This window comes from Budorcas taxicolor, chromosome 3 (genome assembly GCF_023091745.1).
Source record: "Budorcas taxicolor isolate Tak-1 chromosome 3, Takin1.1, whole genome shotgun sequence".
NCBI classification, from domain to species: domain Eukaryota; kingdom Metazoa; phylum Chordata; class Mammalia; order Artiodactyla; family Bovidae; genus Budorcas; species Budorcas taxicolor.
The window spans coordinates 12,199,705-12,215,566 of NC_068912.1; the positions used below are offsets into that span (position 1 = coordinate 12,199,705).

Sequence of the window (15,862 nt, forward strand, 5' to 3'; positions counted from 1 at the left end):
AGGACAGGGAGGCCTGGCATGCTGCAGTTCATGGGGTCACAAAGAGTCAGACACAACTTAGGAACTGAACAGCAAATCCAAATTCAGTCTCTATTCTATACAGTATCATTAAACATTTTCCAACTGTTGTTTTGTTGTGTTGTATTTTGCCTTTAGAATCATTAGTGCATTGTTGAATTATTCTCCATTTATGGTTCATGGATATAATTTAGTCTTAGCAGACTTTCTCTATAAATGGCTTGATTGATTGACTTATCCCCATTCTCTTCTCTTCCCCACATTCTTACTGTATTATCCTTCTGTTTCTATATGTTATTATAAAATGTGATGCTGTTTCTGATGAAAGCAATTGTAAACAACACAACCAGATAGGAAAATATAGCATGTTTATTGCTTGGAAGAATTAATATTGGTAAAATGACCACACTACCCAAAGCACTGCACAGTTTCAATGCAATCTCTATAAAGTACCAATGGCATTTTTTCATGAAACTAGAACAAATAATTTCAAGTATGAAAACTTCAGTCAGTTCAGTTTGGTTCAGTCACTCAGTCATGTCCAGCTCTTTGCAACCCCATGAATCACACCACAGAAGACCTCAAACAACCAAAACAGTCTTGACAAAGAGCTGGAGGTATTTATGTTCCTTGATTTCACGAAGTGAAAGTGAAAGTATCAGTCACTCAACTGTGTCCAACTCTTTGCAACCATGTGGACTGTATGTTGCCTGCCAGGCTCCTCTGTCCTTGGGATTTTCTAGGCAAGAATACTGGAGTGGGTTGCCATTTCCTTCTCCAGGGGATCTTCCCAACCCAGAGATTGAACCCCGATCTCCTACATTGCAGGCAGATTCTTTACTGTCTGAGTCACCATAAGAAGCACTCTTGACTTCAGAATACATTACAAAGCTATGGTAATCAAAACAATACGATATTGACACAAAAGGAGACACATAGATCAATGGCACAGAATAGAGACCCCAGAATTAAACCCATGGTCAATTAATCTACTACAAAGGAAGCAAGAATATACAATAAGGAAAAGGCAGTCTCTATAATAACTGGTGCTTGGAAAGCTGGATAAATGTAAAAAAAAAAAAAAAGGAATTAGAATATTGTCTCACATCATACACAAAAATAAAATGGAATAAGACCTAAATATGAGACTAAAACCTATAAAACTCCTAGAAGAAAAACAGGCTGAACTCTTTGACATAAACTGTAGCAATATTTCCTTTGTTTCCTAAGACAATGGACCTAATTAAACAAAAGTTTTTGCACAGAACAGGAAACCATGGACAAAATGAAAAGACAATCTACCTTAAATGGGAACGCTTATTTGCAAATGACATGACCCAGTGAAGGGTTAATCAGAATACATAAACAGTTCATACAACTCAGTATCATTAAAAATAAACAACCCAGTTTACAAAAAAATAGGAAGAAGACCTAAACAGATATTTTTCCCAAAAAGACATACAAACTAGCAAGGCAAAAATTTTCAGCTCAGAACACAGTGGTGATCTTTCTCTCCCCCACTACTTTATGCTCAATTTGTTCCTGATGCAAAATAAGTGCTAAATAATTATTGAATTGATCAATGAATCCTAAAATAACTGAAGTCTCTCCATGGATATCTCAACTCACACTGCCAATTTGGCTCATTAGTCATAAAGAGTCTATCTTCACTATTCTCCAATTCTGCATGTGCTTATTTATCTGTCTGCTAAAATTTATTTTTAATGCTCAAGTTAATACTCACAATGCTTTCACAGTCATTCATGGATGTGTGCAGAGTGGTACAAAATATCACCTGCCTCACAAGTTCCCAGATGAGAAAGGTGACTCCCTGCATCTTTATTTCAGTTCTCAAACTGTAAACATATGCTTTCTACCATCTACTTAGCCCACATTTCCTGTGTATCTATGCTCTTTGATGGTGATGTTGCTGTTTAAAATAGTCCTAAGGCAAAGTGTTGAAGTGTTGTCTGGTGTTCCTAAGCACAGAAAGGTTGGGACATGTCTTATGAAGAAAACACACAAGTAGATAAAGTTTTGTTCATGTGCGCATTGTAAGATTGTGAGCCATGAGTTCAGTGTTAATGAATCAACAGTGCAGTAAATCCAGGAAAACAGAAAGAAATTTACTGATTTGTAAGTGGAGCCACTCCAGAAATCGTTAAAGTAACATCTACAATGTTATGATGAAGCTACTGAAGAGATGGGGAAAGAGCTAGATTTGTGGATTCATGAGGTGTGACTGGTTTTGTTTGTTTCCTTTTTTCTTTGTTTTTAAAAGTATAGTGGAAGGCACAGTGGTATGGCTGAAAGTCAAAGAAATTTATGATAGTGTTACCCAAGACCAAGAAAAGATTAAACACTTCTTGGCTGGTATTTTATCATTAAGAAATACTGTATATAATTAATAGATTATTTTGAAATAAATATATATATATATATGCAGAATCACACATAAAGCTATGTATTTATTAGTTGACTAAAAATGTTACCAGAAGCTCATTGGAACCGAACTTTACATTTGCCCTAGAAGCAATGGCTCAATTTTCACTAAATCAGCATTTCCCATAAATTTAACACAATATCATGAATAACAAGAACATGTTTTATGTAATCTCCTTGCCTTAATCTCACTTCAGTCCTGAGGATCAATACTCTTGTTCTTTTTGCTTGACTTTTCTTTTCTCTTCAGGGAAATACTCCCACCAGTACTTCTCAGGCATCACTCACATAAGTGCTCCTGGAATTTAAAGGCAACTATGAACCCCTTCTGATTTTGCTAAAATGCAAATTATGATTCATGAAGTCTAAGAAGAGATCCAAGACCCAATATTTATAACAATTTCCAAGGTGATAATTCTGGTTCTCATCCATGAACCACCTTGAAAATAAGGGTCTATATTCTGCCTTCCTCTTTTTGTTTAGAATACTTGGAGCAACATTGCATCCCAATAGGTCTGTAGAGTTAAATAATTAGAATTGTCAGAGGCAAAACTCTGTTTCTCCTCGGGAGCTCAGAGAAATCACTAAGGAACTAGAAATATCTGAAATTTCTTGGTCAAGTGAGAAGGACTTTAGTCAGAAGAGCATCAAATGTCTCAACTACTACAAAGATAGCAGGAAAGAAATTGATGTTTAAAAGGCTATAAAATTGAAATAAATTTAACATAGATTTTTACGGAGAACATATCACACACAGGTAAGACATTTTGCCAAAGATGCATATAGTAAAACATGTGAACTTTGTTCTCAAGAGCTTAAAAATTAGAAGGGGGAAAGAGAACTAGACAGTGGCCACAAAGGATCTGAAGTGAGGAGGAGGTTTACCACAGTTCTGTTAACTTTTGCTGGGAATTCAGACAAGGCAGAGACAGCTTCCACTGGTGAATCAGGAAAGGCCCTTTGGATGAAGTGACATCTGAAATAAGCCTAATGATCCACTCACATTTGAATACATGAAGGATATTAGGACTGTGTTCCATTCAGAACTTAAATTATGAATTTTTAAGTCTCAAACCTAGGTTAGAACAACAAATCCTGCAAAATTACATTTGTTATTGCTTATATTAACAACTGATCATTCAGCAGAAAAAAAGCAGCATCTAAAGAAGTTGTACAAAGAGAGTGGAAAGACCATCATCACCGAGTTCTATTTAGATGTGTTCTGGGTTCCTGGGCTGTTGGGATCTCATTCCAAAGAGAGAAGTCTGTTTGAAGGTTTACAGCAAGTCCTGATGAGAAGAGAGATTGAAGTCATTCTACATGAGGTGGAGGTGAGAAATGAGGGGCAAGAAGGAAAAGGACTGGGAGGAGAAGAATGAGAGGAGAGAGAGAAAAACAGGTGGGCAGACACGTGGGAACTGGAGGGAAAGGCCAGACATAAAGAACTCACCAGCTCTTCCTAAGCCAAAAGGCAAGACCAGCCAGGAGGACCAGGGACACAATCACTGCCAAGATGATCCAGCCAGTGGAGCTGTGATGATCTGTGGGCGGGGTGCACACAAGAGTGTCTTCTCAAACCCACCCACTGTTTTGCTGCATTTCCATGCTTTTCCTTTGTTATTCAAGTGTCTGCCTCAACAATCTCCTTCTTACCCTATTTCCTCTCTTATCCCTCCTTAGAGATGACTCCATTTAACCTCCTTCCTATTATCTATGTGGCTCTCGTTTTCAACTCCCATATTTCTTATTTTTATTCCTTTTGGGTCTGGACTGCCTAGAATCCCCAATTTTTCACCTGGCTCTTTAGTCTGCTTGAGGGCTACCTATTCCCATCCCAGCGGGGCCCCAGTTTTTCCTCACCCCAGTAGAGAATGATGTCCTGGCCTCCTAGACTGCTGTGCCTCACACGGCAACTCAGGCCAGATGCCTCACTGGCTTTCACATCCAGGGAAACCCGAAGATACCACGTCCCATCAGCGTTAGGCAAGACGTCACTTCTCTGAGTGCCCTGTTGCTCCTGCTCACCCCGCATCCACATCACCCAAATGGGCTTTGGGTAGAAGCCAGAGACATGACAAACCAGTGTCAGGTGGCCAGGGCCAGGACTGGGGCCTGGGGAGAGCCAGGCCTCTGGTCGCACTGCGGAGGAGAGGGAAGATGGTCAGATGAGGACTCCAATGCAGATTCAGGTTCAAAGTTTCATGTCAGTTTAGATGGACACACTTTTCCCACTGTTAGCAATCTGTCAACCAATATCCCCTCCCCCACTTGGCTCTTTGTTAGCGAGATGAGAAGGTGTGATTTTTATAACAGAAAATTTGTGGAGGAAGGGTGCAGCTCTGACCTTGTCTCTGGAGATATGCCTTTCCTGCATCGAGAAGACTCAAGAGGAAACGTGGGCAGGTGTCACTGAGCAGCTTGTGTATTATTTCCTGGGTGCCTTGGTACAAATTGAATAGTGCGCAGACAAATTCAGCCCTATTTCCACCCTCTGGAGAGGGTACCCATAAATTTTTCTGGAAGCTTAGGAAGTCTGATCCTTGATAACCGACTTGCACAAAGCCTACTGAGGCATCTCTGGTGTGCATCTCACAGCCACCTGCTACCTGCAGTTCAAAGGGATCTGGGGAAGAAAAGTTCTCAATTAGAAGAAAGAAGGAGTAAGAAAAATAAAATAAAATGAGTAATTAAAAGATGATAGAAGCATAAGGGAGGATTTTAGAAAATTTGAGGGAATAGAGCAAAATTTAGTTTGATTGAAGGTTCAGAGATTGGAAACTGGTAGTAGTTGGAGATGCAGAAAGAGGTGAATGACATGAGGGGCAAAGTATTTGAAGAAGGCATTGTAAACTATGTGGGTAAAAAAATAAGAAAGGACTTAGTGTGAGAGATTTGGGATTATAATAATGTAGGATAAGTAGAACACTGTAGGTTACACTGAATATACAGACTGATCGTGGAAGCGATTGAAAGGGGGATAAAATCACACTTTAATAAGTGAATTAAGGAATGAGGAAGATGAGAGTGCTAAGGCTCAGAATTGATGGAGGCTGCTTATTAGAGAAATAAGAAACTCAGTGAAACACACACACACACACCATATCCCCAACCCCCATGGAGGGAACTGAACTTACATTCAAGTTGCCATTGACTGGCATGGTTGTAAAGTGCCTGACCAAGTCTAATGAAGAATGTATGAAGTATGTTTTCCACTTCTATCAACTCCTCATCACTGAAGTTGCCTTTGGACCAAGGATGCAGGTAAATGACTGTGTCAGAGTTCTTTTCCCAGGCATGAGTCTGCAACTCATCCAGCCAAGCTGAGCCCAGATTTTGTGTAAAGAATCGGCTATAAAATGATGAGATCCGAATGATTTGGAAGGTGATTGGCTCCTGGAAATCTGGGAAAAGAACAAAGAGAATGAGAAGGGACATTAGGAAGGAGAGAAAACAGAGAAAGAAAGGTGCCAAAGAGAGGAAACTCAGAATTTAGGGGAAAAGCAAGATACCTCAGCAAACATTTGGCTGCCCCAGGGACTCAAACATAGTAGACAACCTTCAAAAGAGCCAGGGACCTGGAGTCAGTGATACTGGAATGAAACTAGGCTGATATTCTCAGTCTCTAGGTTGGGGAAACCACTCCATACACACATACATACCACACATTCACACACACCAGCTCAAACAGGTGGATGTGCCTGCCTGCATGCATGCACACACACACACACACGCATACACGTACACACATACATGTCTTTTTGAACAGAATTCTTACCATTCTCATTGTTACCACATGGGAGAAGAGTCAGAAGCAATGCAATTTGCAGAAACAGCATCTCATTTGCAGATGTTCTTTCTCTCAGAAATGTCAGTCTTTGATTTCTGTTCTAAACAAACCTACCCCACAATACCTCTATTCTGACTTCCTTCTCCTACCAACAGGCAAAACTTCCCTTTAGTCAACATCTGAAAAAAGAAAAATCTGCTCCTTCCCTAAACCCTGGGCCACCTACTCAGACACTCATTACCCTTCCAGGTCTGACTGTCCTCTCTGACTTCCAGCTTCTCTTCCTGTTCCCAGATTCCATCCTGTTCACTTTCCCCTGATCTAACTGCTATGGACCAAGCTTTATATGGCACTGAAAAGTCAATGGATAGAAGTCACTTTTCCCCTCATTCATATAGTAAAACCGTGAAACTAAATGTCTTCCTAGTGACCTAGCTTATGTTCTCATGCCCCTGCTCTTCTCTGTCATACAGTCCTCCTTTTGCCTTTTTGAATATCTTCTCAACTATTCTCTTCCTCTTTCTTACCCTCACCCCGCCTCGTTCACATCTCTGACTTCTTATTGGTTGCTTTATTAACTTTTTCAGAATTGCTTATGATTGCTTTGAAAAAACAGTATAAACTGACACCAATTCATCATTCTTAGGGAAGAATCAAGTATGTAGACAGTAAACAACCAATGGTTGCTAGGGGCTAGGCAGTAGGAGACAAAGAGTTGTAGCAGTTGTATTCTTAGGGCAGTGAAACTATACTGAAACATACTGTCACGGTGGATATATGTCATTACATATTTGTCCAAACCCATAGAATATACACCACCTTTGTTGTACTTTGGTGATAATGATGTAACTTAGGAATTTTGGCCGATAATGATGTGCCAGTGTAGGTTCATCAATTGTAACAAATGTATCAGTCTGGTGGGGGATGCTGATGGCCTGGATGGCAGTGCCTGTGTGGGGGCAGAAGCTATATGGTAGCCTGTGATTTCTACTCAATTTTTTTGTGAACCTAAAACTGCTCTCTACACATTGTCTTTAAAAAAATGTTTTCTGGTATTTAAAGTCAATTAAATATGTATTTTCAATAGAACATACAGGAAGACCATAACTTATAAGCAGTAGTGTGAGTACTGTGAGATGAAAAGTGATCACACTGTTATAAGGATTCTTGTAGTCTCACATTTCTAAAGGAGAAGATAGAAATTTAACATTAACTGAATCTCCTCGCAGTACCAAGCTTTGATCAGGGACCTTTGTCATGCACCCTGAGTTTTCCAAATAACTCATTAAGTCTAGTATGCAATAATTGAGGTCCCATATGTTTCTAGATATGATCTCCTTTTAGATTTGACTAAAAGAAATGCTCTAATCTTGTCATACATCAACATGAATCCTCCACAGGTATACACGTGTTCTCCACCCTGAACCCCCCTCCCTCGTAACTAATTAACCTCCAATTAAAATAATAAATTTATATTTTAAAAAAAGAAATGCTCTGATCTGCTTGCCCCTAGACAGAAAACTTCAGATTCTCAAAGATAACTAATGAGTTGAGTCAGTTTCAGAAGTGTTTCTGACCACTTTTAAGCAGTTCAGTCTATGAGTGATTGCAGGACTTCTGAAGAGACACAGAACTAAACCTCATTGGGGATTTTTAGCCTTTTGTTGAATTCTTCAAAGAACTATTTTTCTTATAGATTTAAGAGTTATCTCTTTGGTCCTATTAGGTACTAGATGTGCAATGATAATGCTGATAATAATAGAAATCAGAAAAGTTGAGTTTTATTCTTATAGCGCTTCTTATCTGCCAGCAGAAAGTATCTCTATTCTCCCAACAACCTTAAAGTAGGTATTATTAACTTTTTCAGTTTTAAAAATGAGGGAAAAAGGGGTTTGCTAAACTCAACTAAATTTTACAACTGCTGATTTGTAGAGTTAGAATTTAAACCCAAGGTTTTCTGACTGCATGTTCTTCTATAGTATTATCAACACTGAAAAATTGCACTTGAGGTTCCAACTTTTCAGTACACTCAGAGTCATGAGACATAAGTAGCATACATGTCTATGGGTATGAGAGAAGCAGAGATGAACTCACAGGCAGGTGATCCCAACTGATCTTTTTTTTTTTCTTCTTCTTCTTAAGAGGAAATGCTGTTCTTCCTAAAAAGAAAATGATATGTTTTAAATGTTCTGAAAGAGCAAATAAGTGTGACAAAACAGAACACACCCCTCTTCTTTTGGAGGTGAGCTGTCTCTTGGGACATATATTGATCTTACTCTTCCTTTGCTTTTTTCACACTCCATAGACTTTTTCCCCTTAAGTACAAGTAAGGAAACTATATTCTTGTTTCTTTATGCTGTTATCCTGGATATCAGAACAAAAAAAAATCATTTATTATAATTCACAAAATTAAAGATAAAATAAATCAATCATAAAATTAGATTTTTAATCATAAAATTAAATCTCCATATTTTACATATATATTTTAAAAATTTTATCTAGTATTTTCACTGTAAACACTTTTTCTGCAAGTAGTTTCACCACACAACAAGTTGTTCATACACCAATTTGGGCATTAAAGATAAAAAACTATAATTCACCACAGTCTCCAATAGCATTAATTATCGATTCTTTAGCTAATTTAGATAAAATGGCTTGTTCTTGAGTGCTGTGTTTTTCAAATGTATCAAGTAGATTTGAAGTTGGAAGCAAAAGAATAAGATTTCTCTTGTCTCAAAAAACTAACCATATGATTCTTGATGAATATGTTTCTTGAAAATGATAATTATTTTTTGCTATTTTATAGTGGAGAACATGGTGTAGACAGAATTTTGGTGTTTGACACAGAATCTAGCTGAGATAATTTGGTGAAATATTAGGACTGGACATATGATGGAAAATTTAAATATAATCTAGATATATGCTTCCAACTATATGCACTACATATGTTGATAAGAAACAGCTGCATCCCTCCTCTGTTTGTTTTACTTCCAGGGAAATTGAAAGTGACTTATGGCAGATATATATATATATCTGGCAGATATATATATATATATATATCATGAACAACTTGCATCCAGTATTAGATCCTGAGTCCTTAATATTGACTTTGAGAAAGGAAATATCACTGCTCCCTCTAAGATATACCCTAATACAACTATAACTATGAAGCCACACCAGTTTGTTTTCAAATATTTTTGTACTTTTACTCTTCACAATGAAATATTTTTACAATTTTATTAATTTTCATATTTCATTATCTTCTTTTTATCTTCTTCACTATGTTCTTTTCTTATGGCAAAATTGTCTTATGCCAATTAGTTGTGCAGTAAAACTGCTTGTGGCAAAGATTCTTCTGGCAAAAAAACCTAGAATCTAAAAAATATATACAGCTCAGGAAAGGTGCGTGACCCACTTTGGGTGAGAGTTAGTTAGTGGCAGAACCTCGATTAAAGCTCAGACCTCCTGACTCTCGCTCTGCATCCACAGGGCCTCCTATGCACATGGGGAATAGATGCACTTCTGCATGGCTCAGGCAGAGCTGTGAGGCTGGTGTCTCCCACAGGCCTGGGGAAAGGACTCCTAGGAGAACTGTTTGCTAGAGCTGCTTTTTTTGCATCCTGCTCTGCATTTTCATGTTCCCAATTGGTATTGATTGAGGGAGGCATGAGGAGAAAGCTGGGGCCTCCCCAAAGCTCCCTGCTCCTCAACTCAGGCAAAGAGAGGCCCCTGCTCAGAAAATGATAATCACTGAAGTTTGATAATCACTAAAGTTGAGGTTCTGCTTCATTAAGCAGGCACAGCCTCTCCTGGGAGCAGTTCCCTGGACTCACCCTTTGGTTTCCCCAGCTAAACTAAACAGCTTGTTGGACTTCTTGTTAACAAACGTGTTATCACATTGCTCTGTTCCCCTGAGTTGCTCAGAAGAAAAGTTTTGTGGAAGGATTTCCTTAGCTGCATAGATCTGACTCTCATGCTTCCCTATGGTATATCTTGGTATTCCAGGTCCTACAAACAAGGGGTTGGGGCAGTAATAATTCAGTGGTGGACTAAAGCTCCTCCACTTGAGCAAAGGGAGCTGGAAGGACAAGCCTGGGCTGACTAAGGAAATGGAAGTTCAGTATCACTGCCTGAGATCTAAGTGAGAAGAAGGAGAAAATCTGACTTGTTTTAGATAAAATGCTCAAAGATTTCCAGGCTTATCTTGTACTGTCAGCCCTCTAAGCAGAGGTGTCCAGGCAGTCTGGACTCCTCTTCATATACAGAATTCCTACAGACCCCATACCATGGTACAGCTCTTTCATATTCACTAAGCACTATCACACTTCAGCAGCACCTCCCCACTGAGGCAAGACAGGATAGGACACATGTTATTATTCTGTTTTTCGAGTAGGAGCCTGGTGTTCTAAAAGTCTACCTGAAGCAGAGACTGACTTCACTGGTAGGGGGATTTTTAGTCCTTATTAGTGACAGGTGAAATGACATTCAAAATTGCTTTATGCTTCAGCCCATTGAGACCATGCATCAGTAATTTATTGGGTTGGCCAAAAAGTTGGTTCAATATCTTTTCCAAAAAATGTTACAGGAAGACCCAAATGAACATTTTGTTCCACACAATAATTTGATATGTTTATGTTTACGACCAGCAATTTAATAGTAATAGCAATAATACTATTTATTGAATTAGTATCCATCTAGAATGGATGGAGAGAAAGGCATACAAGAGGACATAAATGGGTTACATAGTTAGAGATCATAGGTTCAGAAAATGTTAAAATTCACCATTATTCTGATTTTACTTTCATTGAACTGTGGCTTCTGGATCTACTAAGAGATTAATACTTGGACTCTTAAAGTACCCAGTTTTCTACATGAAACAGAGCAGAAACAGAAGATTCATTACTGTATCAGGGGTCTCAGATTCCATCCTAATTTCACCATCTGCTCTGCCCCTCACCATTGGTAGAAGTTTTTAGTTAAGTTACATAGTTATTCTGTCCTTGGTTCCTGGTCCTCAATCCATATGCTGACTAGTCTTGTTGACTCATTTGATGAGGGTACTGAATTATACTACCTGTTCAGAATATACCCTTGTCTATATTTGACACAAGTAAGCAGGTATCCTGGAATGAGGAATGCCCTTTCCTTCTTCACGTTAGTCCAGCAATTTCTGTGTAGCCCTAGCAAGAAGCACACCCAGCATTCTTGAAATATCAAAAAAGACACCAAGAAATCATCTCTAATCCTATATTTTCAAACAAAAATATAGCATTAAAATATGTTTACCATTCTAGATGGATACTAATTATTGAACCCATTGTCTCTACCTATCCTGTATTAGTCCTTAATATAAAATGTCCCCTTCCTTCCCCCTCACTTATGTACAAACACTAGATCCATCATTTTTGCTGTGATCTCAGGCTAGTGGGATCCTCAGTCTCCTCAGAAATGTAAATTTGCATATTCACTATAGTGGGCATTCAGTAGATAGTATTATTGTTATTACTACTAGTTTGTGGGTGGTAAACATATGGTAGATATATAGAATCTACCATATACAAAACAAAGTAGAAAACAGACTGAAATAGAAAGTGGAAATGGGGAGACCCAAAGCCCTGGCCTCTCCCTGTGCCCTGCCCTCTACCCTGTCTCCACAACAAGTTCCTCTGCTGAGATGACTCAGTTCTGCTTTCTCACTTTTTCAGATGAGAGAACTAAGGGCAAAGGAGGTGACATGAGCTACCAAAGATGAACAGCTCGTTAGGGACTAAGACAAGACCAGAGCTTGCAGACACAGGCCATTCTGTGGCTCAGGAATATTTTTATAAAAATGTTTCTAACTGTGCTTATGTAAAAATGAAATTAGAAAAGTTCCTGAACATGAGTTCAACCCCAGATCCACTCTAGTGAACTGGGTGACCTTGGCTAACTTCCTCAGCCTTCTTCTGTCCTTCTGCCAAATGAGAGTAAGGAGTGAGTAACTGCCCACACTCCTTCCTGCTTAGCAAGTTTCGTTACATGATTGCAACTCTTGTTAAATGAAGCAGGATCTGAACTACATTCAGATGGAAAAGATCTGAATATCCAGCACAGAGAGGAAAAGGTTTTGGTCCAAATTTCAGTTTTTCTACTTTTTGACTATATGATCCTGGACAAGAAAAGACAGTAACTACTCTCTAACCTCAATTTTGTCTTTTAAAAAATCTGCAACAAAGGGTCCTAAAGGTCAGATGAAATAACACATGTTGAATGTTCAACACTTAATTTAGGCAGAAGTTGAGCAGTTTAGTGGTTAGAACATGGAATTGTTCTAACCTGTCTGACTGGGAATATTAATTCTAAAACTTTCTTGCTGTGGGAACTTACCCACCACATTTAACTTCCCAGTGACTCAGTTTCCTAATCTGTACAATGAGGGGAATAATAAAACCTTAGGCACTATATAAATGTTAAATCAGGACTTCCCTCATAGCTCAGTTGGTAATGAATCTGCCTGCAATGCACAAGACAAGAGTTTGACCCCTGGGTCAGGAAGATTGCCTGGAAAAGAAAATGGCAGCCCATTCCAATATTCTTGCCTGGAGAATTCCATGGACAGAGGAGCCTGGAAGGCTATAGTCCATGGGGCTGCAAGAGTTGGACATGACTAACTAAACCACCATCACCAAATGTTAACTCACTGTCACTTCAAAGATTTCCCATATACATTTCTGCAGTGGGAATTTCTTTCCTTAAGAATGCTTAGTTTAACATGCTTCACAAACAATTCAAGTGAAACATCTCCTTTTGACCTAATTGTGCAAGATAAACTTTGCATGAGGTAAGGAGTGCTCCCAGCTTTCATGAAGTCTACACTATTTCCCTAAATTAAAAATTCAGTACTCATTTCCACTGGCCTAATAAGTCTACTACTTTTTTTCAAGGTGAGAAAATATCTTTTGTTGAGGTATAGTGCACATAAAATATTATATTAGTTTCAGGTATACAGCATAATGGGCTTCCCTGGTGGCTCAGATGGTAAACAATCCACCTATAATGAGGGAGACCTGGGTTTATTCCCTGTGTTGGAAAGATCCTCTGGAGGAGGGCATGGCAACCCACTCCAACATTCTTGCCTGGAGAATCCCCATGGGCAGAGGAGCCTGGGCTACAGTCCACCACGTTGCACAGACTCAGACATGACTAAGCAGCTAAGCATAGCACAGCATACACCACAATGATTAGACCTTTTTGTGTTAAGTGAATGATCACCACAATAAGACTAATTACATCCATTAGTATATGAGAAAATATATTTATGTTGTTCTTTAGTCACAAATTCACGTCCGACTCTGCAGCCCCACAGACTGTAGAATGCTGGGCTCCGCATTCTCTACTGTCTCCCAAAGTTTGCTTAAATTCATGTCCATTGAGTTGGTAATGTTATCTAACTGTTCCATCCTCTGCAGCCCCCTTCCCCTTTGGCCTTCATTCTTTACCAGAATCAGGGTCTTCTCCAAAGAATGGGCTCTTCATATCAAGTAGCCAAACTATTGGATATTCAGTTTCATCAACAGTGCTTCCAATGAATATTCAGGGTTGGTTTCCTTTAGGATTGACTGCTTGGATCTCCTTGCAGTCCAGGGGACTCTCAAGAGTCTTCTACAGCACCACAGTTCAAAAGCATCCATTTTTCAGCACGCAGACTTCTTTATGCTCTCACATCTGTACATGACTACTGACAAAACCATAGCTTTGAGTATACAGACTTTTGTTTGTAAAGTGATGTCTCTGCTTTTTAATATGCTGCCTAGGTTTGCCATATCTTTCCTTTCAAGGAGCTGCTGCTGCTGCTGCTGCTAAGTTGCTTCAGTCATGTCCGACTCTGTGCAACCCCATAGACGACAGCCCACTAGGCTCCCCTGTCCCTGGGATTCTCCAAGCAAGAACACTGGAGTGGGTTGCCATTTCCTTCTCCAAAGCATGAAAGTGAAAGTGAAGTCGCTCAGTCGTGTCCGACTCTTAGCAACCCCATGGACTGCAGCCCACCAGGCTCCTCCATCCATGGGATTTTCCAGGCAAGAGTACTGGAGTGGGGTGCCATTGCCTTCTCCTTTTCAAGGAGCAAACATCTTTAATTTCATGGCGGCAGCCACTGTCTGCAGTAATTTTGGAACCCAAGCAAGTAAAATCTGTCCCTGCTTCCACTTTTCCCCTTCTATTTGCATGGAGTGATGGGATCTGATGCCATTATCTTAGTTTTTTAAATGTTGAGTTTCAGGTCAGCTGTGGGGAAATTAACAAGATGGCGCCAGTCAGTCTCTCTAGCACCACACTCTCAACAGCGTCTCACCTCATTTTCTGTAACCAATGATTTCACACAGTTATATAGCAGCTGAGATCACTTATAGCAATGCACATGCAGGTCAGGAAGTACTCACTTGGCCATGGGCTGCTTTTGTTCTGTAAGTATATATAAGTTTCACCTAGAAAAGCTCTTCCAGATGTTCTTGAACTTCAGGATGTTCAAACTGATTTAGAAAAGGCAGAGGAAAGAGAGATCAAATTGCCAACATCTGTTGAATCATAGAAAAAGCAAGAGAATTCAGAAAATCATCTATTTCTACTGCATTAACTATGCTAAAACCTTTGATTGTGTAGATCATAACAAGATGTGGGAAATTCTTAAAGAGCTGGGAATACCAGAACACCTTACCTCCCTCCTGAGAAATCTGTATGCAGGTCAAGAAGCAACAGTTAGAACATGGAACAACGGACTGGTTCAAATCAGGAAAGGAGTATATGAAGACTGTATAAAGTCACCCTGGTTATTTACTTCTACAGAGTACATCATGAAAAATGTCGGGCTGGATGAAGCACAAGCTGGAATAAAGTTTGCCGAGAAAAAGATCAAAAACCTCAGATATACAGATGACACAACCTTATGGCAGAAAGCAAAATGGAACCCAAGACCCTCTTGATGAAGGTGAAAGAGGAGAGCGAAAAAGCTGCCTTAAAATTCAACATTCAAGAAACTAAGATCATGGCATCTTGTCCCATCACTTCATATCAAATAGAAGGGGAAGCAATGGAAATAGTGACAGACTTTATTTTCTAGGGCTCCAAAATCACTGCAGATGGTGACTGCAGCCATGAAATTAAATGATGCTTGCTCCTTGGAAGAAAAGCTATGACCAATCTAGACAGCATATTAAAAAGCAGAGACATTACTTTGCCAGAAAACCTCTGTTTAGTCAAAGCTGCGGTTTTTCCAGTAGTCATGTATGGATGTGAGAGTTGGACCATAAAGAAGGCTGTGCACTGAAGAATTGATGCTTTTGAACTGTGGTGTTGGCAAAGACTTTTGAGAGTCCCTTGGTTTGCAAGGAGAACAATCCAAAAGGAAACCAATACTGAGTGTTCATTGGAAGTATTGATGCTAAAGCTGAAGCTCCAATACTTTGGCCACCTGATGAGAAGAGTCTACTCTTTCACAAAGACCCTGATGCTGGGAAAGACTGAAGGCAGGAGGAGAAGGGGACCACAGATGATGAGATGGTTGGATGGCATCAATGACTCAATGGACATGAGTTTGAGCAAGTTCTGGGAGATGGTTAAGGACAGGGAAGCCTGGCA

At 39.4% G+C, this 15,862-nt stretch overlaps 1 protein-coding gene across 1 annotated transcript; it reads right to left on the reverse strand.

Annotated features, from left to right (window-relative positions):
• Positions 1-3,706: 3,706 nt before the first annotated feature.
• Positions 3,707-6,296, reverse strand: LOC128045026 (T-cell surface glycoprotein CD1a-like). The gene is made up of 6 exons (XM_052637486.1): positions 6,236-6,296; positions 5,595-5,861; positions 4,805-5,083; positions 4,321-4,599; positions 3,911-4,001; positions 3,707-3,749 (listed from the first exon to the last, which is right to left on the reverse strand). Exons 1-6 carry the CDS (start codon positions 6,294-6,296, stop codon positions 3,707-3,709), a joined length of 1,020 nt encoding a protein of 339 aa, XP_052493446.1.
• Positions 6,297-15,862: the final 9,566 nt, after the last annotated feature.